This window comes from Epinephelus moara, chromosome 11 (assembly GCF_006386435.1).
Source record: "Epinephelus moara isolate mb chromosome 11, YSFRI_EMoa_1.0, whole genome shotgun sequence".
Taxonomy (NCBI): Eukaryota; Metazoa; Chordata; class Actinopteri; order Perciformes; family Serranidae; genus Epinephelus; species Epinephelus moara.
This window is the reverse complement of record NC_065516.1, coordinates 1,521,828-1,548,568: the sequence shown is the minus strand read 5'-3', so window position 1 is coordinate 1,548,568 and position 26,741 is coordinate 1,521,828. Positions and strand designations below refer to the sequence as shown.

General features: G+C 37.9%; 2 protein-coding genes across 11 annotated transcripts in view; both read left to right on the top strand.

Annotated features, from left to right (window-relative positions):
- Positions 1–586: 586 nt before the first annotated feature.
- On the top strand, positions 587–17,584 carry pdha1b (pyruvate dehydrogenase E1 subunit alpha 1b). Of its 9 annotated transcripts, none has more exons than XM_050056413.1 (13): positions 587–734; positions 3,058–3,078; positions 5,557–5,712; positions 8,065–8,130; positions 8,320–8,493; positions 9,312–9,438; positions 9,536–9,627; positions 10,315–10,407; positions 10,509–10,664; positions 12,079–12,150; positions 12,239–12,306; positions 13,830–13,938; positions 15,021–17,557. In XM_050056413.1, exons 1-13 carry the CDS (start codon positions 675–677, stop codon positions 15,183–15,185), a joined length of 1,359 nt encoding a protein of 452 aa, XP_049912370.1. In that variant the 5' UTR covers positions 587–674; the 3' UTR covers positions 15,186–17,557. The 9 variants fall into 9 exon arrangements, with proteins under 9 accessions (XP_049912370.1, XP_049912371.1, XP_049912374.1 ...); XM_050056415.1 differs by lacking the exon at positions 5,557–5,712 and adding an exon at positions 7,770–7,878 and having other exon boundaries at positions 595–734; positions 15,021–17,553; XM_050056420.1 differs by having other exon boundaries at positions 622–734; positions 5,464–5,712; positions 15,021–17,517.
- Positions 17,585–19,297: 1,713 nt separating this feature from the next.
- The window catches only part of rps6ka3b (ribosomal protein S6 kinase, polypeptide 3b), a 71,050-nt gene continuing 63,606 nt past the window's right edge, over positions 19,298–26,741 (top strand). The window contains exon 1 of one of the 2 annotated variants that reach the window (XM_050056766.1): positions 19,298–19,824. In XM_050056766.1, the coding sequence (XP_049912723.1) occupies positions 19,762–19,824 (63 nt within the window). In that variant the 5' untranslated portion in view covers positions 19,298–19,761. The remainder of the gene's footprint in view (positions 19,825–26,741) is intronic. The other variant, XM_050056765.1, reaches the window with a different exon arrangement.

Sequence of the window (26,741 nt, the reverse complement as noted above, 5' to 3'; positions counted from 1 at the left end):
TAAAAACTTAAATTTCGTATCTGCCTGTAACAATGGAAATGTGTCCCTTTTTATATTTTTGCACATCCTGTGCAGAACTGTTGAGCTATTTCATTATAAAACAGTTATACTGTAAATATTTGTTAGACTATTTTTTAAGTAGAACTATGTTTTTCATATTTTTATTGTATTTTTCTCATTCTATATTTATGTTTTTAACTTGTGCAGTGCTTTGCTTTGCTTTTTTTTTTTTTAAATTTCCTCTTAATGTTTGCTTTATGTACCAAACACCAAGGTAACTTCTTTGTAAGTTAAAACCTACTTGGCACTAAACTTTATTTTGATTTACATTCTTTAATTAGTCAAACAATCTTCAGGTGTTATTTCTTTTTATCGACATTACTCTTTAAAAAATTGTTGTGTATTTAATAATTGGTATATATTTACATCTTTATGTTGTTTGTTATCTTTTCAGGCTTAAAATAAAAAAAAAAAACGGTTTGCATTTCTGTATTACATTGAATTTTAAATTCCATTTCCGGGCAGCTGTATATAAAACATCCAGGGAACGAATGTTCAATGCAGCCAGTATTCACCCGGAGTAATTTCTCCTACGGACACTAACACGGAATCAGCAGGGCAGTGATTAACATCCGCTGTTTTAATCCCTTCAGAGCCGGTCGTCGTTCAGTAGCATGAAAAATATGTTAACCATTATCTCTAACGCACTTTGCAGGATCACTGGCAGGAATGCGGTGAGTGGTTTTGGGGGCTGACGTCGAGCTGCGGACCGTTTCTGGGCTGATGCTAACAGTTAGCTAACGTTAGCCTGGTTATGTTTGTGACCTTGTGAGGAGGTAGCATTTTAGCCACAGCGGCTAGTTTGACTCTTGCTTTGCAGCTTGCATGCTGTGGTCACATATATAATTTGTATAATGTGTGCTTGCTTATCGTTGTCTGACTTAAATGGTGATTTTTAAAAACGGCACGGGTAAACTGAGGAGCTACAGACGCTGCTGTGTCTAACGTTATATCTTTGACTTTTCTGTTTCTATAACTAATCTTTAATTTGTGTTTGTCTGTCGTTGTGGTGGTTTGTCTTCCTCGAGCAGCTTTCACTGATGAGATGCACTGATGGGGATCAGTACTGAGCAATATCGGTTTAAAATGCAACCTGTGTATTTTGTTGCTTGTTAGCAGTGGTGAATGAAGTACTCAGACATTTTACTTGAGTAAAAGTAGTAAAACCACAGTGCAAAAATACACTGTTACAAGTAATTGCCCTGCAATTCAAATCTTTCATAGGTAGAAGTAAAAAAGTATTAGCATCAAAATGTAATTAAAGGTCCAGTATTTAGGATTCAGGGGCATCTGTTGGCAGAAAGATATATATATATATATATATAGGCTAATATTAATAACTAATGTATGTTTTCTTAAGTCCATAATCACCTGAAAATAAGAATAGTTTTGTTTCTGTTACCTTCAAATTAATTGTTTCTATCTACATATGGAGTGAGTTCTCTTCCACAGAGACCGCCATGTTGTTTTTACAGTTAACCCAAATGGACAAATCATGGATGTATAAATACCCCTTTTTCCATTACCACCTTTGGCCATGTGGAGTGTGGTGCTGATTTGTCCTTCCATTATCAGTTAAGACAAGCTAGCCATGCCAGAGATGGACCATCTCTGGAGTTGGGCAAAAAGCTAGCCTGACCGCCTCGAATAAGGTAGTGGTGATGGCTCGCATATCACAGCCAACCCCCAACAACAACTCCCTTTCTCCCCCAAAACAAGCATGCGTGTTGCGAGACTCAACTCACATGTGTCTGTGCAGGAGATCCACTTGAATCAATCCCAACCAAGCCAAGCCAGCACACGAGTGTGGGGGGAAAAAGGGTAAAAGAGACCTGGATACAACATTGGAGGCAGGACTCTGTTGATACCTATGAAAGTTGTGACGTGGCGCACAAAGAATTACCTAGATGATCGGTGCTGCTTCCACATTATTGAGCCCATAAAATATGTGCACCTGAGATTTCTGCTGAGCAAGCTGGATCCTTCAGTTTTAGCGCTCTGCTTACTTGAATGAGGGGGAAAATGATTTTATCGTGCGGCTCTTTGACACTTTGGAGATGTTATCGGACAAAATGGCTCAAATCCTGATAGTGAAACGAGTCATTTCGCAGGGGTTTTGACAATCAAAAAATGTATCCACTTTGTGCAAGAGACGTCTGTCACTATGTGCAAGTCGTTTTGGGCCCCATGGCATCACGTGACAGGCTTGAAAGTAGTAATTCCACTGTAAAAAAAAAAAAAAAAAAAAAAAAAAAATGGGTTCACAACTCGGTGCGCTTCCTGGGGGCCAGGAACAAATTAAACGCTGGCTCTAGATAGGACCATTAGTGTTTTTGCGTCAGCCTCTATAATCCTCCTACACGCTTGGCACACGGGAGAAGTTTCAGTTCCACAACGTCACCACTGGATGCCACTAAATCTTACACACTGGACCAAGTATCAAAAGTAAAAAATACTTTGCAGAATGATCCATGTCAAAGTAATAATTATATCATAATACCTTGTCAGTTGACTGACATGTGTAAACAGAAGATATTTGTTTCAGTTAATACACATCAGTGCATCAGTAGTGACTGTGCTTATTCAGTAGCATAAGCCATAGCATTGACAACAGCATGTTGTGTCTGTGTTGTGGTGTTTCAGCAGCAGCAGCAGCAGGGATCCTACAGTCCTTTGGAATTAATTTGGCATACATCAGCAGTAATATTTTTTTATAACTCCAGACATTGTGCAAATATGAACTAAATCAAGTTACTTTTGTTATTTAGTTTTTTTGCAAATGTACATCCTAAAAACAATCAAATATGTGGCTGTAGGAACTCTATTGTTTGTCGGCTGTGCATTGAAAAAGCAGACATCTTGCTTTCGATCTTTCCCTCTGGCTTCTACTCCCTCTTCACTCACTCACTCACTCACTCACACACAGCAATCCCTATTTATTTCTTGCTTCTCTCCCTCCTCTCCCCCCTTTCCCCCACCTCCTCGCCTGAACCCTAGGGAGCCCAAACAGTGTCTGAGGTAAGCAGCTTGTTGCACAGCTGATGTCTGTCTGTAGGCCTGGTCCTACGCTGCCTCACCTTTTGTAGTGATGTTTCCCAGGGAGCTCCTTTTTAAAGTGCTTCAAAGCAAGGAAAATAAATCGCAACAGATCTTACATTATTGTCCCTCTGACCCAGTTTTACTGTTTTTAATTGTCCTCCTTTAATTCTTTGGCTTTAATTTAAAGTGTCATTTCCAAACATCAGTCCTGTGTTTTTTCTTTTCTTTATACAATGCTGTTATTAATAGTACAGTCATCTACTCTGTGGTAGCACAGTTAAAGGCTGTTATCTGGGAGAAAAGCCGCCCCAGAGATATTTGACATTGGCACAACATTTACTCCTCAGGACAGGAAACAAGCCTTCTCAATAACCAGTTTAAAGTCATTGTTACCAGTAAGCAAAACAGACCACTTTGTCTAGACAAAAACCAAGAATTTAGTTAAAAAGTAAAAAAAAGAAGAAAAAAAAAAAAGAAAGAAGTAAATTTATTAATGAATGTCTCAAAATGCGACAAATATGAAATGAAAGGTCTGAGAATTCGTATTGGGTCTTTTATAACTCAGTTTCTTGAAAATTTGAGTAAAATACAACAACAAATTTGTACTTTCTAGTTATTTTAGACTTTTGTAAAGTTGATTTTATTTAAATTGCAAAAGAAAATTCCAGGAAGTCTGTCTGACTGCCTTTTTGGGAGGAAAAATATGTAAGCCATGTTGCAACGTGGTAAACTCCAGTTGAGTCACATGGGTCAACCAAAGGAAAAAAGAGAAGCCACTAGGTTTACTTCAGAAGCACTAACATTGAGCCAAAGATATGTAGTTAAAATGCCTATTCATTTAGAGCATAAAGAAGTTAAAAGTTACAAAAGGAGAACACTGACTGGGTTCGACCCACACTGGGTCCTCCTTAGAGCTTAGACAGGAAAAAGGACTTTTCATTTTGAAAAGTGTTGAAAAACTAATGATAATTATTAATGCTGTTTTAATCTAGGACAAAAATTTAAAAACAAGCTCATAACAAGTTCTCGGAGCCCATGTCTCTACAGTAGCCCAGAGTGGACAAACAAAACACTGGCTCTAGATAAGGACATTTGTGTTTTTGCGTCTGCCACTGTAGTTAGAAACCCATGTACAATGAGCAAAACACTGATTTGTAATGTGAAACTGCGTTATTCAGTTTTTATCTCCTGGTTTGTTTGTTTTGGGGAGAGAGAGACCTCTGTGGATAATTTAGCTCACAGTAAAAACCTCCCTAACAATCAACACTAAAGGAATTCAAACCGGGAGAAGTTTTAGATGGTTGAAATCTGCAATCCTCTCCGCTAGATGCCACTAAATCCCCCTAAATCTCACATACTGGACCTTTTTAAAGGGTTTCCAATTAAAGTTCTGTCAGTCAACTAAATGTGATGGCTTTATAAGTAGCTCAGGTTTGATCTATTTTTAATGCTGAATTTAAAACAATAATTCACAATTCAGTTTTGTATCATCTCAGTTATTGCTCCAAGTAATGATTATTATCATGAATGATTCATATAGTAGTTATTTTATAGATTAATTGTTAATGATATGGTTTTTTTTTAATGAAATATGTATATCACAAATTATCAGAGCCCATGGTGTTAGCTTGAAATTGTCCACAACCTAGAGATATTCAGTTTACAATTATAGAAATCAGAAGAGAAGGACAATCCCTCATATTTGGAGCAGCTTCAAAAGCACAATATTTGTCATTTTTGCTAAATAATTAATGTTTATTTGTATTTATTTAGGTCCCCAACAACCACCATTTCCCCAGGTGTTAACATAAATGTATTTACAATACTTTGAATCTAAGCAGTGATTATTAAATTGTTGATCCGCTACTTTATATTATTATTATTATTATTTATTAATCAAGTCATTGTTTCAATATGAATCATGGTGGAAAATAACATCAGACCAATTAATTGTAGGGTTGGATGATGTGGATAAAACTTCTAACACAATATATTTAAAACTTAATTTGTGATACATCTATATTCTATTCATTGAGTGAGCTGTTGTTGGATAAAATGACCAGAATGAATTACCTGAAAATTCAATGCATTTCATCACATTTATGTAGAAAATAAAGTAAAGTAGTTCTGCCCACTGATTTGCAACATTCTCACAATGGTGTAAAACAACCAGAGAAATGTTTAGGGGAAATATACCTCAATATATAAACATTAAATATATTTAAAATGTTGTGCCAATTAAAAAATATCAGGTTAAGTGTAGACACTGTTGGGCTTGTGCCAGACTCCACGTGTGTTTCTGCTTATTTTAGCCTCTAGCTGTCATCGTGTGTGTGTGTGTGTGTGTGTCCATTCTCCATGTAGCTGCTGCTGCTGCTGTTTTCACCTGTAGCTTCTGTAGAGCTGCTCTGGCTTTGCTGTGCTCTGGTCTGATCGGTTGGCTCCTGTGTTCTCCAGTTGCTGATTGACCTGTCAGAGTACGTCAATCTAACCTCGCCGGCGGCGCTCGCCTTGGCACAGACCCAGCGGCAACCACCTAAACCACCACCAGACAATACTAGGGCGTCTGCTACACAGTTAGTTAGCGCCCAGACCGACCAGCTAGACAGACCAGTAAGAACATGATTAGCATCCTCCATGTCTGCCTGATCACTAACAGGGGTGGGAAACTTTACTTTATGTGTCTGCAAGCCACTCTGGCTGGTTTTAAAATTCAGATTTTAAGGGAATATAACCTCTTAGAGTTGTCAAACAATTATTGGATGTACCATTCATTTCTCGCTCCTGGGTTTGTCTCATTTTTTGTTTTTCTATATGGAAAATCACTAACTGAAGATGTCAAATAAGGAATGTCATTTTTTAAAAACACATGTATGTGTTGTCTTTCAAGCTCCAACATTTATCATTTTGGATTTACTGTAAAACCAGGGCTGCAACTAACAACTACTCATTTCCTGATCTATCAATGTCTTTTTTTTTTTTTCAATTCATCTGTGAATTGTTGAGTCTATGGTCAGTAATTCATCACAACTCCTGTGAGCTAAGGCTAAATTTTCAGATTATTTTTTGTCTGATCCAAAAAGCAGAGAGTATCACATTTACAAATGTATAAAGTAGAGAAAAGGAAAAAAACCTCACAGCTGTAATCAGAGAACGTTAGGCGTTTTTGCTCAATTAATGGCTCGATTAATAATCAGAATTTATGTCAAATAATTTTCTGATGAATTACATTCCACTTTTATGTAGTGATTCACACAAAAACCCAGATTTCACGTCCATGCTAAGGGTCTGCTTACTGGCTTTTGCCTGAGCTTCATCCATATCACACAGCCTTTGTCAGCACATAGAATTTGCTGCATTACCATGGAGCTACAACACTTTTAAGACTTGTTTAGGCCTGCAGCTAATGATTATCCTCATTATCGATTAACCTGCCTGAATTTTTTCGCTTAATCAATTAATCGTTTTTCAGTGAAATGTCTGTGTAATTTCCCACAGCCAAAATTATATGTTTTATCTGATCAGCAGTCCAAAAATCTGAAGCTATTCAGTTTATTTTAATGTACGACAAAGAAAAGCATCAAATTCTCACATTTTAGAAGCATAAAACCAGCAAATATTTGGCTTTTTTTATTGTTGTTTTGCTCAGAAAAATTAATGAAACTAAACTGAAATTATTATATTATCAGAATAGTTGGCAATTCATTTTTAGGTAAATTATCGCAGATTAATTTACCAAGACTTGTTTGTGTTTGCTTAAAGTGCAAACACAAACAAGCAGGATTTTGTGGAACCACAGAATGTTTGTTTTTTTGTTCTTAGGAATAACACATGAATTTTGAAAATGGGCATAGTTCTCCTTTTAAAATTTGCTGAGAAAGTTTGACATCAGAGTTTTGTAACAGTAACACTGGAAACACACTGATCAGCATTGAAGTGCAACCTGTGTTATTCAATAGCTGCTTTAAGCTGCGCCCATTTGATTCTGCAGCAAAGTGTGGCCAAACATAAAATTGGGGATAGTTTTACTTTTAGAAGCAAATTGTGGCCAAAGAATACCGGCAGCCAATCAGTAAACCGAGTCCTATGACTCCTGTGGCAATGTTCACTTGTGTAACAAAGAATGTCTCTCTGCCTGAGACACACACATTCACCTCCCCGCCCCAGTAAAATGTAATTATTGCAGTGAGCTGCACTTAACAGATGCTTTGTGTTTTTTCAGCCTAATGGAGGCGATATTGCCCGGTGCTGCAAATATTTCCTGAGATCAGGGTTTTCACTTACATAAAGCACTTTATTAATCAATAGTTTATAGGGGAAAAAAAGCTAAAAAAAAAAAATATATATATATATATACAATACTTAGCAAATAATGAGCAAGAAACAATGTAATACATATCAACAATAACTTAAAGAAAACGTTGGAGAATTTTTACATTTCCTATATACATGTGTGAAGTGGACATAGAGCAAGATAATATGCAAATTATACTGTAAAATGTTAGTGCAATTATATATCAGATAGTTTAAAAATGTTTAAACGTATATGAGTCCATTGTGAGAGTGCGTATACCTGTATTTTCTGTTCTAATCATTTTATTTTACAGCAGTGACACATTGCCTCTTGAAGTGGCTGCCAAACTGAGGACTTACTGTTTGTGTTTTCCCAGAACAAACCAGTTGTTGGTAGACAATTTTTGTAAGTTTCCGCTGGTGTTATCCTCCCACCCTGTTACTGACCTCCCCACATCCCAGTCAGCTGTAGTAGTCCAGTCCAAGGTGAGACCCTAAAACCTGACCCCCAACACCTCTTAGCTCCACTTAACCTTCGAGCTTCTGTGAAGAGGAGGGCAGCCTCCACACTGTCTGTGTGGAAGACTTTCTTTGTGGTTCTTTGTGTGTCAGTGATTGTGTGAAATGTGTGTGTTTCATTGACTAATGTTTGTGTGTGTTATTGGTCACCAGGGTGCCAGAGTCGTAGTTTCCCGCTCCTTCGCTGACTTCACGTCTCAGGCTACCTTTGACATCAAGGTGGGTCGAAACTAAAATCAATGTAAAAAAAAAAAAAAAAGGAAAAAAAAGAAAACCTCAACAAAAATACTGCAAAGTTGGCTGTGCTACATCACCTGTTTAATGTTGGAAGATACAGTATGTCAGTAGCCATTTTATAAACTATTGAAAAAGTTTTTTTTTTCCCCTCTTAACTGTCCTGGCCAGTAGAAATGCGACGTGCACCGTCTGGAGGAGGGTCCCCCGTTAAAGGCGGAGATGACGCGGGAGCAGGGCCTGCAGTATTATCGCATCATGCAGACTGTGAGGCGCATGGAGCTCAAAGCTGATCAGCTCTACAAACAGAAGATCATCAGAGGCTTCTGTCACCTGTATGATGGACAGGTGAGAACACACAGAACAGTCCGGATAAGAAAGTTTCCTCACTCACATTTGATTTTACTAAAGATTTTCTAAACGTGAGAATCACATGGGTACTTACTTTTTAACACATTGCACAAAACCATAAATATTAAACATTTTTTACTATCAATAATATGTATTCAAGTTGACGTGTCATTATGTTAAATTTCCTTCTTTACAAATCCAAGATACATTTTTATGCATCTTACTATTTAATAACAATAATAATAAACTTAAATTTATATAGCACCTTTCAAAATGCTGTTACAAAGTTCTAAATAAAGCTGAACATATTTAAAATCGGCAAATCAAACTACAATGTGATAAAATATCACCAAGATAAAAAAATAAAAATAAGAAGGCTAAAGCGAAAATCAAGACACACAAAATGAAGCCTTAGTTTGCCTTATCAATTTGTAATTGCACTGTAAATTCGGCATCGTTTGATAAAACAAATTTTTGCAAAAGTTTTAAAAAGCAAAATATTTCGCATCAGTGTATTTTGATTTAACTGTAGTAAAATTTACGGACAGTGAAAATACCACACAAATTCACTCATAGCTTTTATAACAAGACAGAAAAAGTTGAAACACACATAAAAATAAAAGGAAAAAAAAGTGTGAATTACTTGTTCAAACATGAGAAAGGAGACAGACAAGAAATATAAAAGTTAAAATGGGAAAAGAATGTCATTTATTTACCACATTTATAAAGGTGCACTGAAATCTGCAGTTTTGTTTTGTGAGAATAATAAAATGCTCCACTAACAGTTCTATTGTTTATCTCCTTGTCTTCTACAGGAAGCATGTGCAGTTGGCATTGAGACGGCCATCAACCCCTCTGATCACCTGATCACCGCCTACCGCGCCCACGGCTACACATATACCCGGGGTGTCTCCATCAAAGAAATCCTGGCCGAGCTCACCGGTGAGACAAAACATTAAAAAATCAAAAAATGCGTGGATGAATTTAACTTTTTACACACCTGCAGTGCTATCACTCCCCATCTTCATTTCTTCCTCAGGTCGTAGAGGCGGAGTGGCCAAAGGAAAAGGAGGGTCGATGCACATGTACGCTCCACATTTCTACGGAGGGAACGGCATAGTGGGAGCACAGGTAACACACAGCACAGCTGCACCAAAACAACATTCAACACGTCTAATTGTGGTTTACTATCAACTATAAATAAGCTGGTCCCCAGATTTAAGGCATGATAAAGCCTGTTTTTAAAGCAACAGTTCACCTAAAAACAATATAAGAGCGCCCGAAAAATTTAAGCATATCAGAGCAAATACTTTGACTAGTAATAAAACGTTGCAAAAACTTGTGTAGCAATAGTAGTTGTGTTTGGATTTCCCATGAATGAATACAAGACACTTAAGACTTAGTTTATCTGACATTTTATAACCTTTTTGCCATTTTATGTTCGTACTCTGTCAAAGTCTGTTTGCACTGATATGCTTTAATTTTTTCAGGCACGCAGCTCTCCTTAAAGGGACAGTTCACCCCATAATCAACATATTTTTCCTCTTAGCTGTAGTGCTACCTTTTCAGTCTAGATAGTTTTGGTGTGAGTTGCTAAGTGTTTGAGATATTGGCCGTACAGATGTCTGCCTTCTCTCCAGTACAATGGGACTACAGATAAGAGGGAAAATATGCATTTCTGATTTAGGGGGGAACTGTCCCTTAAATGCCACTTGATAAAGCAAGGAGTAGTTCACCCAAAAACAAAACAAATGTGTAAGACACCATTAAAAGATTTATAGTCAGTACTTGTTATTGACTCAGCTGTGAATTGTCCAGGTTCCTTTAGGAGCTGGCATTGCTCTGGCCTGCCAGTACCAAGGCAACGATCAGTTGTGTGTCACGCTCTACGGAGACGGGGCAGCCAATCAGGTAAATATCCTGCCGAGTTCTCAAAAATCCCACAATTGATTAATATGAATACATTTGCTCAACCCAAGCCCTTCCCTGTCTGTCCTCTCTGATCCAACCAGGGTCAGCTGTTTGAGTCGTTCAATATGGCCGCCCTGTGGAAGCTGCCGTGTATCTTCATCTGTGAGAACAACAAGTACGGCATGGGGACGTCAGTGGAGAGAGCGTCAGCCAGCACTGACTACTACAAGAGGGGAGACTTCATACCAGGAATCAGAGTACGACACAAACACAGCAGAGACATAAAACAGCAGCAGAGTTTAACATGGAGGTCTTGGGCGGTAGTTGCAGCGTGTCTGTTGGCCGTACGCTGCAGCTGGCCTGTATGGACCTAGACTATAACAGGAGGAGACTGACAGTCTGTCCTGGCAGTTGCAGGTGTGAGCATTCATACAGCTGTCTGATGCTCATGTATGATACTGCACACAAAAAAACATTAGCAGAAGAAGTATTTAGATGCTTTAACTATGTAAAAGTACTAATTCAACACTGGAAAAGTACTCCACTACAAGTTAAAGTCCTGCATTTAAATCCTTACTTACTTGAAGTATGAATAATATCAATATTGATGGAATAAGAAAACACTGACAAAATGGGACATTTTACTGAACTAGCTGATGTTTCTGGATTGATGTTACTGCTGCATTCATACATGTGTGTATGTGTCATTTCCTGCTGTAGATGTTTAAGGTTGAGCTCATTTTAACTCCTTTATAAACTGTTGGGTAGTTTAATCTACAGTAATGCATCGTATTCTATAAAGTCATCATATGTTTGTAGTGTGGCTGTCCTGTGAGAACCATGTATCTCTTAAAAAGTCAGAAAAACAGCCCTGTTTTCAGCTTTGTGATCAGCTGATCCAAGAGGGTTTTTTAAGGGTTTAAGGCTCTGGCACACCAAGCAAACAGTCAGCCGTAAGTCAAAGTTGGGCCGTCAGTGCAGTGTGTCCCGCACCGTTGGCCCTCGTCGGCCCCCGTTGGCTTTTTTTTTTTTCTTTTTGGACTAATTCTACATGATGAATCAATGTCAGAGCCCGTCGGCAAAAGGAATACTATGATTGGCAGTTCAACTCACTGCATGAGAAGAGAAGTGGAAGTGAGGAAAATAAACAGAGAGCTAAAATCAAGAGGGAGTAAGACTAAAACAAACTTGTCACGTAAGGTAAGATTATTTTTCTTTAGCCATTGAGCATTTAGCAGAAATGCTTCCTGATGGGTTTGTGTCAATGTTCACTGGTGCACAATATGCTCTGTTCTTTCAACTCTGGATTGTGTTGTTAATGTGCTAACTGGCTAACTAGCATTGAGATGGTCCTCTGGTTTCTCTTTTTTGAATGACGTTTACAGATTACCAACTTCTGCTGGTGTAGAGAGTTATTTTGTCTGACGCAGAATGTACGGGCATGTTGACTGACGGCTGTAGTCTTTGCAGTGTGTTCATGTGCAACTTTTGTCGCTGAGACACAGTGACATCAGGCAACGCAGCAGGGGGCCTTTGTCGCCTCATATTCTCTGAAGTTGGTTTGTTGTGTCTGGGCCTTAAGAAGGAGAAGAGTTTTCTCAGCTAAAAGGCTGACAGTGTTAATGTTTCTGCTTGTTTTGACCGGTTTGTCCTTGTTTTCCTGTCTCTTAGGTGGATGGGATGGATGTCCTGTGTGTCAGAGAGGCCACCAAGTTTGCTGCAGATCACTGCAGATCTGGAAAGGTGAGCTGAGCTGAGTACATAAAGCTGCACTGGATAAGAGTGTGAAGCAAAAGATTGAAATGTAAATCAAATGACTTGTGTGTTTCAGGGTCCGATTGTAATGGAGCTGCAGACTTACCGTTACCATGGACACAGCATGAGTGACCCAGGTGTCAGGTGAGTAACCTTATCTTTCTCGTAAATGACTTAATCCAGTCATAATTCTTCTCTGTCTCTCTTTTGTTTCCTCACTTTAATTTCAGTCTCTTCAAGTGTAGAGACGAGAAAATGATTCCCTTCGCTGTCATTTTCCTTGTCTCTCCTGAGTGAACAAGTAGAGAAAGGTATTGTCTCATAAAGCCACCACACTTGGTTCTTGATTTTATAACATAAAATGATCCTTGCCCTCTGTAGTGCATCTGATTAGATTTCAACAGCATCGTGGTGCGTAGACAGGTTTTACTGAGGATGGAATGTCAATGTCAAGTTTATTTATATAGCACATTTAAAAGCCTAAGGCCAACCAAAGTGCTTTACAAGATGAAATCATCAGCACCAATAAACAATACAAGCAGAAACAGTACAAAGCAGAGAGGTAGAAGAAAACAAAACAAAACAAGACACAACAACAGGTGACTCAACTCAGCCAAAAGCCAGGGTAAACAGGTGGGTTTTAAGACGTGTTTTAATAATAGAGAGGCTAGTCGCAGACCGCACAGACAGACGCAAAGCGTTCCACAGCGTGGGAGCCGCCACTGCAAAGGCTCGATCTCCTCTAGATTTTAAGAGCCAGTGAAGCGAAGAGAGCACTGGTGTTACGTGCTCATATTTCTTTGTCCCGGTAAGGAGACGAGCTGCTGCATTCTGCACAAGCTGTAGACGGTTAAGCTCTGATTGGCCGATGCCGACGTACAGGGAATTACAATAATCTAAGCACGATGAAATGAACGCATGGATAACCTTTTCTAGATCAGCCCTTCTTAGATAAGGTTTGGCTTTGGCTAGGAGCCGAAGCGGAAAAAAGCTAGCCTTCACCACAGAGCTGACCTGCTTGTCCAATTTAAACGCCCCATCAATAATCACACCTAGGTTTCTGGCCTGGGAACCTATATAGGGTGCTAGTGGGCCAAGGGAGCTGGCAAGAACCTGGACGAGGTCAGGAAGACAGTAGGTGCTGATATATGGGAAAAATATCTTGAAAAATTAGTGAGATTTTGTATATTTAATTTCAGGTAACATGGATTAACCCCTGCTTGTGTTGGTAACACAATAAGTCCTTGGAAATTCTGGGATACATTTATTAGTAAAGACCTGTGGGCCCACAATATATATGCTTAGATGTTTTAACATACTGTTTTTGTGTTACCGTCGGTGGGAAAAGCACAAAAAAGGAAAAGAAAGTATATGTAAATATCATATGCACCTTTTGTAAAGAGCTGTTTACATTTGTTGTTTACATTCTTGTCTGTACTGTGTCAAAAATGTGAAAACGTTGATTAAATATGAATCATGGAAAGAAAGAAAGAGAGAGAGAGAGAGAGAGACGCTCGCTCCCACTGGAAAATCCTTTTTGATGTTTCAAAAATGATGTTTGAGGTCTCATCAGTTCAATATTAAAAAAATGTGTACATTATGTGAGTGGTGTCTTCCTGTTAATGACCCAGCAGGGAAGTTTGACTTTGTGATGTGACTCCCTGCAGCTACCGCACTCGTGATGAGATTCAGGAAGTCCGCAGTAAGAGTGACCCCATCACCATGCTGAAAGAGCGCATGCTCAGCAACAACATGGCATCTGTAGAGGAGTTCAAGGTAAGCGCACACAAAACTTTCTACAGTCTGTTTTAGAAGACACCAGCATCAGTCGCTGAGCTTTCACAGCTTTCTTTTCTTTAGATGACTCGGTATATAAAATACACCTCCTACATCAACAAGACAAAGAACCACAATCTTAATGACAAGGAAAAACAAAGTATGTAACAAATTTATTTACCCCACACATCAACAACAAGCTTAACCTTTGTATTGTCACGTGTTAAGTGAACCTATATGAAATATGGCAGATATGCATACACATGCATCATGTCTCTTCAATGCCATTCATCTTTAGATGGATAGATACTTACTGACAGTCTGTATTACTTACATACATACTTATGCACTTACACAATCAACTACATACTTACTTATTTACATACCTGCATATTTACTCAGTTCCTTTATTTATCCCTTGGATGAAATTCATGTCACAGCAGCAGTACATGAACGAATCGACACTGAACAAAGGAAAGTGCAAAGAAACAAACTTAAAAAACACAAGTATTAGCATAAGAGTCACAAGTATAAAACATTCCCTTTAAACGTGCACAATGTGCAAATTGCTGTAAGGTGTGCAAACGGATGTTATTATGAGTAATAAGTTCAAATGAAGTATTGCACTTTGGCACTTTTCGCTTACACTTGTGGAAACTGCGCACTTCGTCACTTCTGGTGTAAAAGCTTTGTCAGAATTTCTTAAGAAAATGTGAGTGGAGGTTGATGAGAAATAGACGTGTTCTTGAATTAATCTGACCTCAATGGAAACGCTGAACTACAGAAGCACCTACACATTTGTCTACACACGTATCTGACCCCATATTGTTTCTTTGTTTGGCTTTATGTGTTCTTTTAGAGTTTAAGTAAGGTAACCCTGACTTAGCTGAACAAAAATGTGGAGTCTTAGATCTTTAGATTCTCTTAAAACAGAAACTGACAAGTGGCACATCTATTTACATTTTACTGTTTTAAGGTGTAGCTGGTCACCTCAATCTACTTTTTGATTTAAAAAAAAAATAAAACCCCACTGTATTGTGGAGCCGTTGGAATTAATGTGACTCCTCTCTGTGTCCTGTCAGGAAATTGACATTGCAATCCGTAAGGAGGTGGAGGAGGCGGCTCAGTTTGCTACATCAGATCCAGAGCCGCCACTGGAGGAGCTGTGCAACCACATCTTCAGCAACGACTCTGCGCTGGAGGTCCGCGGGACAAACCCCTGGGTCAAACTCAAGTCTGTCAGCTAGACTCACACACATACACTCCAAATATACGCACGCTGACCTTCCACCTAGTGTCCCTCCAGCTGCACCCACATCCTGACTTTTAACGCTCAGCACCTCCTTCCTCGATTGTAGATCATTCCGCACCTTAATAGGACTCAGCTCTGACCTGAAACCTGTCAGTGTTATTTATTTATAGTTTTATATAGAGATATTTAAGATATATTCTTTGTCTGTGTGTTTGTTCTGCCGTACATCTGTTGGCGTTGTATCATCATCATCAAGCTGTGGCGAGCTGCTGCCAGATGTTTGTGGTGTGAGAAGATTCTTCAGAGGGCGCTGTGTGTGCTTTAACAAGTTTTAAATACTGCAGGGCTGCGCAATATACGCACAAAACTTAGGTTTCCTCTTTTTTTCCCCCTAGAATGGCTTGTCTGTTTTAAATTCCTCCACTTTTTGGTAGCATTTTTAGCTGTTTTTCCAGCTTTAAATGTTCAGAAGAATTTGGACTCTGCTTGAAGAAAATTGTCTGAATCACTATTTTCCTTCCAAGAAACCATCGGCAGCTTTAAAAAAACAAAAACAAAAAAAACAATTGTGGATATTTTAATGTCGATCATAAAGCAATCAATCATCATTTGAGTCTTTGACTTTTCAGACCTCTTTTGCTTTAGTTTTAAGATGTTTTTAAGAGACTGCAGGAAAGAATTCAGTATGTTTTGTGTCAGCGTGCTGGAAATGCACTACAGGGCAAGATGAGCAAAATACATTTACTCTACTGTACTGTACTTAAGTACAATTTTTAGGTAATTATTACATTTTCTGTTAACGCTTCAGAGGGAAATATTTGTACACATCTGTATTTACTAGATACAGTTAGTGACTTTGCAGATTCAGATTATTAATATGAATTTATTAACAAATCTATTCTGATTTATTATTTGAGAGTAGAAGAAGCAATACAGTCATTCAAATGAGCTGCAGCTGCAACATTAAAGTGATGAACACATGAATGCATCAGTAATTATAATCCAATAAGATGTATTATTCTGAAATGAGCCATTCTGCATAATGAGTACTTTTACTTTTAGTACTTTAGGTATATTTTGGTGCTTTTGTACTCCAGTAAAATACAGGACAGTTACATGTTACAGGTTTTCGACATGGCCGTACTGCTACTTTTAAGTAAAAGATCTGAATACTTCTCCCCCCACTAGTTTGAAAGGACATGTTACAATCACAATTTCCAGACCTGAAAAGTTGTGGAATTAGTCTAAGTCATTGAAAGTCTTGGTAAAGTAAAAAGTATAATGTAGTCGCTACTGTAATCTTATGTGGATAACACTCTGCATAATGTAACATAACAGCATATTAATTTTCTTCAGCTATGTACATAACATAGCTCTAACATGAATCAGTGTGTGACAGAGTTTTGTTTACCATCAAGTACATTTCATTAGTTTCTCCGTGGGTTCGTCTCTTCCTTCCTGTATGCCAGCTAGCTGAAATGATGTTTGAATAGAGTTTGAATCTGGTATGTAAACGGCGGGCAAGTGGGACAAGAACAAAAACAATCTTCATTTTGGGTTCTTGGAAAGTCATGGAAAACTATGGGAATTTTGTCCATGAAAATGTGTGGAACCGCAGGTATAATGTGAAACTGGTATACTGCTGCAACAACAGTAGGAATTTATCAAATGATGATTTCCGAATATTGAGATGACTGTTGATCAGCCGTTAAAAGCCTAAATTTAAATATTTAATATTAAGCAAAGTGACCCACAGGAAACTACAGACCAGAACATCCCAATATTCACGTTTCCATCCAGCTACACTCCAAATAGTTTACCTACCTGACTGAGCAAAGAGACGGAAAATTCTAGCAATTAAATAAAAAGTTGAAAGTTTTGAGAGAACAATTCTTCTCTGCTGAAAGATGGATGCACTACTTTTATATTATTTAATAGTTTACTTTCTGGACACATTTTAGTCAGTGGTTTTATGTGACTGCTACATGTGATGATGCACTTAAAATATGGAGCGACTATTTGTGTTTTCAAATTTGGCATATGGGAAAACTTGAACGAAGAAACAGCAGTAGCACTAACCAGATTTTCTGTTCCTCGCTACAAGTAACTCTCTGGTCCTTTATAAGAAAGTTTACTGTTACTGAACCTGAACTTGTACAGATATAAAGCTTTACTTGACTGTTTGTGTGTTTGTGTTGAACTGAAAGACTGTTTGGCTGTAAAATAAATGCAATCAGGAGGTATGGAGACGAATACTGTGTGTTTGTTGTGTCTTTATCTCATCAGTAGCAGAGTTCATAAATCTCTTTCTAAACGTTTGGAGCTTGTTGAATGGAAACAGACATACTTTTGTGAAATTGCAAATTTGAACATCTTGTTTTATGAAGTACATCTAATTAAGTACACATTTGAGCTACTTATACTTCACTTGATTCTTTTCTTTTCTTGCTACGTAATACTTCGACTCCACTGTGTCTCAGAGAGAAATATTGTACTTTTTGCTCCGTTACATTTCTCAGACAGCTTTATTGAACAAATTAAGATGTTTTGTTTTGAATTAAACTACCCAACAGTACATACAAGTACAGCTGACACTATAGTTGACTAATCAATTGGTCCACTGATAGAAAATTAATTGGCAACTAATGTATTTTGATGGTTGATGTCATTTTTCATATACTTCCTCCCTCGCTGACCACTAGATGTCACTACCAGGCTGCAAAATCCACTTCTATTTATCGACAGTCATGGCAACCAAACATTACATCAAAACCGTGTGTTAATCAGACTGAAGTGTTGTTAATTTATTGGCAGTTAATGAAAATCCTCACATGCACACACTTTAAAAAAGCTGTGATGACAGTATATGAGTTAATGTGTAAGAATAAAATGTATCTTAATGATTATGAATGTACAGCTTCACATTTGACTGCTCATTTTGAAAAGACTTGGTTCATCATTAGGGTACTCTCTCCCTTTGTGTATTATAGCAGTAACAATAAAAGTAATTACTGTTCATTCTAATTATTAGTAAGGCAACAAGGTGCCTCACATAAGAAGAAACAAACATGTGAAAGCAGTAAAGTAATAGAGATAACCTACACTACTAAAGAGGTTTGATCCATAAAAATGACCCAGTCAGTCAAGACTTAAAAAGAGCCCAAGCACGGAAACTTCACCACTTAATGCAAAAACGCAACTTTTTAAAAAGTAATTTTTAGTAGAGCTCTAGAGAAAGTCACGGAGGCACATTTCCACATGGAGGTTGTTCTGGAGTTTCCCGACAGCAGATTCTCCTTTTTTAAGTGAGTGACACTGAGGGACTGCAGAGTTTAGTTGCAGGATGTGAGACTGAGTGTCTGGGCACAAAGCTCGAATATGTTCTGGAGCCAGACCATGAAGTTGCTTTTAAAGTAACAAATGAAATATTATGTGGAATTAATGGGCTACAGACATACACTAAGTATCATTAATTATTCATATATATTATTCTAGTGAACACCCTTTTAGCAGATAGCATCGTATTGTTCTTACATGTACTATACTTTGTTGACTTTGCTGCTACTTATCACACCACCATGTCACTTGATTTGAGATGTTACTTCACTACTAGTTTAAGTACAACTCTGGTTGTGAGTACTATGTGTAGGCTATATGTACTGTTTACCATGTGTTTTTGAGTTTATCTGCTCTTGTACAGTCTCTATTTTTACTTATATGCCTATACTCACATGGGTTATATATATATATATATATATATATATATATATACTTTTAAATTCACATTAAAAATCCAGTGAAATTAGGGGTAAGTCGTGAGCCCACTTTGCATTAATGCATGCTAAGTATACAACAATCAGCAAGTTTACAGTTAATCTAGTGTTATATTTATTATGTTCAAAATGCATCATAATTATAATATCATGATTAGTTTAACACAATATATAATCCTTCATTCGAGTCCAAAAAGTAACTGAATGTACAGAGGAATGTGCCAAAGTGGACTTTACTTCACTTCGCTATTACCTAAGGAAGACGCCTCCTGACGTGACGCACCGTGACGTCGCGGTCTGACGGACAGGTAAGCCGACACCGGCCGCCATATTGGGAAACAACGGAAGTGAGTGAGTGAGAAAGAGAGAGAGAGAGAAAAACAGATAGAGCGATATCTGAGCGTGTGTGTGTGTGTGTGTGTGTGTGTGTGTATGTGTATGTGTGCGTGTTGAGTCAATCAGTTTCCGAAAAAGGGCGTCCTCCTCACTGCTTTCTCTCATGTTTGTCTACCCGGAGGAAGGGGCGGTCTCAGCGCCGCAGCAGATCCGGAATTAGAAGGTGCTCGCTCGGCTTGGCTCGACTCGGTCGTTCGGTGGGCTCCGCGGGCGGTTCGGTTCCACAGGAGAGGCAGAGGAAACAGAACTAGCTTAAAAGCATTTTCAAGAAAAGAAACAGAGGGACGGGAAGAGAGAAGCCGGGTGGACTGAAAGTGTCGACCGAGGCAGGGACGACGAACCGGGGCAGAAAAGAGGACTAAAAAAAAGAAGAAAGAAAAGTAGCAGAAGAAGGAGGAAAAGATGCCTCTGGCTCAGTTGGCGGATCCCTGGCAGAAGATGCCTCTGGGGGGGACGGTCGGAGAGGTGAGACATTAGTTAAGCACCTTGGTTTGTCCTCTTGTCAAACTGACTGACAGTTGAGTGACTTTCAGTTGGGCTGCAGTGATACAGTGGACAGGTAGTACTGAAATACACCGTACAGGGTGTAATTTGAAAATAAAATGCACCACAATTCACCTTGAAGTCACTATTAGATAATTAGTCTACTGTTAAAGCTCCTATAGCGATGCCAGGTTAGATTAAAAAACAACCACAGTTCCCCTTGAAGTCACTATTAGATAATAATTCTGCTCTTAAGCTCCTATAGCGATGCCAGGTTAGATTAAAAAGCACCATAATACACCTTAAAGTCACTTTGAGATAATAAGTCTATTCTTAAAGCTCATATAGGGACACTGAATGTGATTACAATGCATCAGAAAGCACCACAATACACCTTAAAGTCACTATTAGACAAGCATTCTGCTCTTAAAACGCATATGAGGATGATGCTATTTTACTATTAGTGCTCATGTAGAATGTCATATCTGAATGAAATATACTAAAAAGTAATGTAGTACACCTTAAAGTCACTATAGGATAATTATGCTATACTCCAGGCCATTGTAGGGATGCAAAATTAGATTAAAATACACCAAAAAGAACCAGAATACTCCTTAAAGGCAGTATTAGGTCATTATTATACTCTTAAAGCACCTACAGGGATGCCAAGTTCAATTAAAATACACCAAAATGCACCATAATAAATCGTATGTCACTATTAGGCCACTATTTTACTCTCAAAGCTTCTATAGGAAGGCCAAATTAGATTAAAAAGCATTAACATTTAAAGCACTGAAATTCACTTACAGTCACTATTAGATAAATATTCTACTCTTAAAGCCTGTATAGGAATGCCAAATCCGATTTAAAAGCACCACAATACACCTTAAGTTACTACGAGATAATTATGCTACTTTTTAAGCTCCTACAGGGACTCAGAATTAGGTTAAAATATAACGAAGAGCTCCGAAATACATCTTAAAGTCACTATTAAATAATGATTCTACTCTTAAAGCTCCTATATGGATGTTAAGTAAGATTTAAAAGCACCATTACACACCTTAAAGACACCTTTAGGTATTAATTATTCTGCTCTTAAAGCTCTTATAAGCGTGCCAAATCCAATTTAAATGCACTAAAATCACCACAACACACCTTAAAGTCACTATTAAGTAATTATTCTACCCTTAAAGCTCCTATAAGGATGCAAAATTAGATTAAAGGCATCATAATACACCTTCAAGTCACTATTAGATTATTATTCTACTTTTAAAGCTCCTATAGGTATGCCAAATCTGATTAAAATATACTAAAAAGCACCACACCTTGAAGTCACCATTAGATAATTACTCTGCTAGTAAAGCTCCTATATGGATGCCAAATTAGATTTAAAGGAACCATAATACACCTTTAAGGTATTAACAGATAATTATTCTACCTCTAAAGCTCCAAGAGGGATGCAATATTAGATTAAAATACACAAAGAAGCACTGTAATATACCTTAAAGTTACTTTTAGATGATTAGCCTAATCTTAAAGCTTCTAAAAGGATGCCAACTTTGACTACAATGTTCTCTAAGGCACCAAAATACACCATGAAGTCACTATTAGATAAATATTCTACTATTAAGACCCCTAAAGAGACTCCAAATGAAATTAAAATACACTTAAAAGCACGATAGTACACCATAAAGGCACTGTTAGATAATTAGTTTACTCTTAAAGCTCCTATAGGGACTCCAAACAAGATTAAAATACACCTAAATGCACCTTAATCATCTTAAACTCACTGTTAGATCATTATTCTACTCTTAAAGCTCCTATAGTGAAGCCAAAAGAGATGAAAATACACCTTAAAGCATCACTCTGAGCCACAAAAATACTATTAGAAGTATTAAACATGTGTTTACAGGAGAGTTAGTGTTACCATAAACTACCAAATTTGTGCTAAAATCTCAGTGCTCGTAATACACGAAACCAGTAGTGCTCTGGAGATACGACACAAGTACCATCAAGTCCCTAAAATCTACCAAATATGTACTTCTATAGGAATACTAAGGCCATATTACAGTGCTTAATTGTGAAGTTGAAGTAATCATAAAATGTAACAACGTATTGCAACATACTTGATTTTCCTTACTGATTATTCTGCAGGTGCTTCTGTAAGATTTCTAATTGTGTAGCCTCTAAAATGTCAGATAATAGTGAAAAATGCATATCACGATTTCCTAAAGCTATAAATGTTTTGTGTTCTAACAGTCTAAAACCCCAAAATATTTAACTTACAATCATACGAGACAAAAAAAGCAGCAAATCCTCACAGAATTCAGGAGCTGGGACCACAGAGTATTTGATATGTTGGGGAAAAACTGCTGAAATCATGCATCGGTTATCAAACTATTTTTTTTGTCGACCCATTTATTGTTTGAGCTCTACAATAATGTGACGATAAGTCATTATTAGGGAACACAAATGCTTTTTCAGAGCACGAATAGTGCAAAGAATTATGCCATATGTAGACAAAAGCACCTTGAAGTGACCTTCAAGTACCACTGAGTGTCATAAAGTCACTGCGAGTCACTCTGGGGATGTTTATAGTGATTTTTTTGGTGCAGTATATAGCAGGAAAGTGCGTAGAAGCCCTTATAGTGGTTTTGATTTGATTTGAGGAAGACTGTTGGATTGTTCTAAAAAAGAAAAGGGCTTTGTTTCCAAAATTAAGACTCAAGATTGAAGATCCAGTTCTTCCTTCCTACAAGTTTTTGAATCTTGATAAAGAGCAGGAGGCGGTGCCACTGCGACCGCATGATTCAGGAAGAGCTTACGTCTATGTGTGTGTGTGTGTGTGTGTGTGTGTGTGTGTGTGTGTGTGTCCACTTCCTGTATGAGGTGTCACAAGGGCTGCATGGAGAAATGGTTTTGTGTGTGTGTGTGTGTGTGTGTGTGTGTGTGTGTGTGTGTGTCACTCTGTAGGCAGATTGTGAATAATCAAACCTGATTCATGATAGGCTGAAACGCAAAAATGCACTGAGTCACTAAGCCAGCTTCTCTTTTTCTGTCTCGCCTCCTAACAAGATCGTACCTGTTCGCAGCTTTTCCCACGCGGCCTCTTTTCATCTCACTTTCAAACAGACAGGAAAAGGGGTGATGCTCTGCTCAATGAAGCCGACCTTTGACCCCCGTGTAAGCTTCTAGTTTCTCTGGGGGCAGTGATGTGTCGTAAGCTATCGCACCAGCTTTTTTTTCTAGGCCACCACAAGACAAAACACACACAAAGGAGTGAATGGCGAAGTTGTGGAATGAAGAAGAGATGCTTCTGTAGAATTTTTGCCCTGAGGACAATATCATTCAACACACACACAAAGAGCAGACAGGGGCTGCACTTGTCTGCTGAAATGCGGAAACAAAGATGTGTGTAGATCAAGATGGCTGCAACAATGAATCTGCACTCTGCAGGCTTAAATGTTTTCTTACTATACAAAGAAAGTACATTAGTCAAGATGGATGGAAATAGCGAAATGTGATAAAATATCCTTGAGGGCTGCAGCTAATGAATAGTGTCATTATCTATTAATTATTTTGTGTCAGGGTATAATGAAAAATAGCTTTTGTAATTTCCCAGACTTCAAGTTGAGGTATTCACATTGCTTGTTTTATTACATATTAATTGTTTTTTTTACTGCGATACCAAGGTCCATACAGTCTATACAAACAATTTAATCATCGTTATAAGACTCAGAAGCCTAATCTTACCGAGCCTCCTGTGAAAGCAGTTGTTACTGAAGATAATAAAGCTGAGCAGCAATAAATGATACAGATGCAAAGAAGGACCCGTAAAAAAATGGAAAATACAGGTATACAAAATGAAATATATAATAGCAAAGTAAAACTTAACTAGTAGAACCAGAATGTTTGGGTGTACGTTTGTGTAGACTCACAAGTCAGTCTTTAGACGCTTTGCTTAACTAAATCATCAGATAAATATCAGAAGGCGGAGATCTCTGATTGTCTGGTGCCGAGACTACGTTTGTGACACTCAATTCACTTAAAAATAGGAAAGGAATTTTTAAAAAAGGACACAGAAATGAACTTTAAACAAATGATTGCAGGTGTAAGATATTCAGTTTAATGTCACACACGGCAAGCTCTCAGGGATTGAAACAAAACAAGTTCTGCCATTTTTTTGCTTGAAAAGTAACTGAAACTATGCACTCTGTAAAACATTTGTCAACCAGTCTTCTCAGGCATTAGTCATCCTTTCTACTGTGGGCAAGCTCATCCAAATGACAAAAAAACCCCACTTTGGTTGAGACTTCTGCCATCACTCTAATACAACAAGCTGAAACAGTGCTTTGATTATAGTCATGAAAATCCCTCACTGAATTTATGCTGGGAACCTATTATTCTTTATGTCCTACAAATAAGCATTTATTTTATATGAGGTTATAGGTAGGATTCAATATTGTTCTCCCAGTACTCAGTATGCAGGGAAGAGAAGTTAACTGTTACTATGAGCACAAAATGGATACAAACATTCACTGACAAAAAGAAACAGGTACAAAAGACAGTACATTACTTACATTATACTTTAGTTTTTGACTGAAAATAACCTTTTTATGTATATTCAGTATCTTGATTTCTACAAATTACATATCTTAATCTCCTGCAAACTAAAATAAGAGAGAGTGCATAAAGCAGCATCTGTTCTCTTTACCTGGAATGCACTGATCTGTGTGCAAGTTTGCCAGGTTTGCAAAGTTTTGCGCACTGATATCTGATTACAATGCTGGCAGACTCAAAGTAATGTCAGTGCTTATTAATACAGACTGAAATATGCAAAGGGGTGTGATCCGATGTCATTACCCAGATGAAGTCTCGAGATCGTATTTCAGGTGTAAATGACAAGGCATTTGAGTTCAGTTTTCAGTACTTGACAGTTTTAACACTTGCTGCTGCAGACACAATACAGTCGATGCTTCAAAGCAGGGTATTCAGAGTGTGAGAAACTGTGGGAGTATTGGCAAAAATACACACATTGGCAAAGATGAGGTGAAATGGAACAGGTACACCCGTACAGGTGTTTAAAAAAACACAGGAAATTGAAGTTTGGCCCACTGACTTGGCCCATTTATTGACACAGTCAGCAGTTGGAGCAGCAGCTCTCAGCTCATGGAGGCAATTAAGATCATTTAAAACCCTTTGAACCCAATTCCTACAAAAAATGCACGATAATATCGGCACGTCATCGGTATTGGCTAATATTGGCTTAAAAATGAAATACTGGAATTGGCCAATATGCTGATAATATCTGCACTTTATCGGTATTGGCGGATATTGACTTCAAAATGAACTATCAGAATCGAAAAAGTATTGTTTTACATGTCTCCATCTGCTTGTGGGCCATCAGGATAAAAGTATGCATTCATTATATGATGTTAATACCACTACAAAAGAGACTTGATGATCACTAAAAATAGGTGGGGGGAAAAAAAGGATATATCAATATTGGTATTGGTTATCAGTCAAATTTGTTGTTATATATTGGCATAGTGGATATTGGCAAAAAATCCAATATCCTGTATCCATAATTTCTACAGTTTGCATCAAAAATCACACTCCACTGTGGAGTAATAACAAATCTTAGTCAACTTTCAATATTCAAAGCAATAAATATCTATAAATCTGCTTAGAAAGCATAGGGGAAAGTGCTCCCTATACCTCCAGAACTTGCCTTAGAAGCACCATGATTTTAAGTTTTCTTCAGTATCAAAGTAATCCAGTGATAGTTGTCTGTAGACCCGTGGTACACTGGAGACAAAAACTGCTCATAGCTAATTCAGCATATTTTCAATGGTGCAAATTTGCCAGTATAAAACCAAAAACATCCATAAATCTGCTTATAAATCATAGGAAATATGCTCCTCATACCTCCAGAACTGGCCTGAGAATCATCACGTTTTTAAACTTTCTGCAGCGTCAGAGTAATGCACTAATAGTTGTCTATACATCGGTGGATACACTGCAAACAGGAGCTGCTAATGGCTGCTTCGGCATACTTTTAATGGTGCCATTTTGCCAATCTAAAACAATAAACATCCATAAATCTGCTTACAAATCATAAGGGAAACAACACTCCCTATACCTCCAGAACTTCCATTAGAAGCATCTTTTTTTTAGTTTTCTTTGGTACCAAAGTAATCTAGTGATAGTTGTCTGTACACACTTGAGTACAATGCAGACATGAACTACTGATAGCTGATTTGGCATACTTTCATTGCTGCCAATTTGCCAATATAAAACAATAAACATCCATAAATCTACTTAGAAATCAGAAAACAAGATGGTCTTTATACCTCAGGACTTGCATGCAAATCATCATGTTTCTAAGTTTTCTTCAGCACCAAAGTAATCCAGTGATAGTTGTCTGTACATCCATAGGGACACTACAAACAGGAGCTGCTAATAGCTTATTCAGCATACTTTGATAGTGCTAATTTGTTCAACCTTCAGCCAACCACCTGACTATATGACAACCCCCAAAGTCCCCACATTATGGGAACTGTGTTTCAAAAACCTGAGGCATGATTATCCCCCAAATTAAAAGAAGACAAAGAGTACTAATAGTTGGTGGATTGCATATTTCTCTCCAAAGTAGCAAATTAAAAAATGTGTTTGAGGGTGTGGGGATGTGTTTGGCATGTTTAGTGGGGTCCCAAAGTGTCATCAGAGACTGACTGCACAGTTTTCATTCATGGCTCAGAGTCTGCAGTCCTTCACTTGGACTAAAACCAGAGCTTTTTCCCTCCACTTCCTCTCCATCTACAGCCCTGTCCTCTCTGTCACCTTCCATCTTTTTCCCTCTTTCTCATCATAATCCATCACTTGTCCTGTCTGCCATC

What these genes read in the sequence shown, in the direction of transcription:
- pdha1b (XM_050056412.1), top strand. Translation starts at nt 2,840, where the DNA reads ATGTACATCCTAAAAACAATCAAATATGTGGCTGTAGGAACTCTATTG. An exon ending in ATCACTGCAGATCTGGAAAG is followed by an intron (nt 12,151 to 12,238) that starts GTGAGCTGAGCT and finishes TGTGTGTTTCAG; the next exon opens with GGTCCGATTGTAATGGAGCT. An exon ending in CATCTGTAGAGGAGTTCAAG is followed by an intron (nt 13,939 to 15,020) that starts GTAAGCGCACAC and finishes GTGTCCTGTCAG; the next exon opens with GAAATTGACATTGCAATCCG.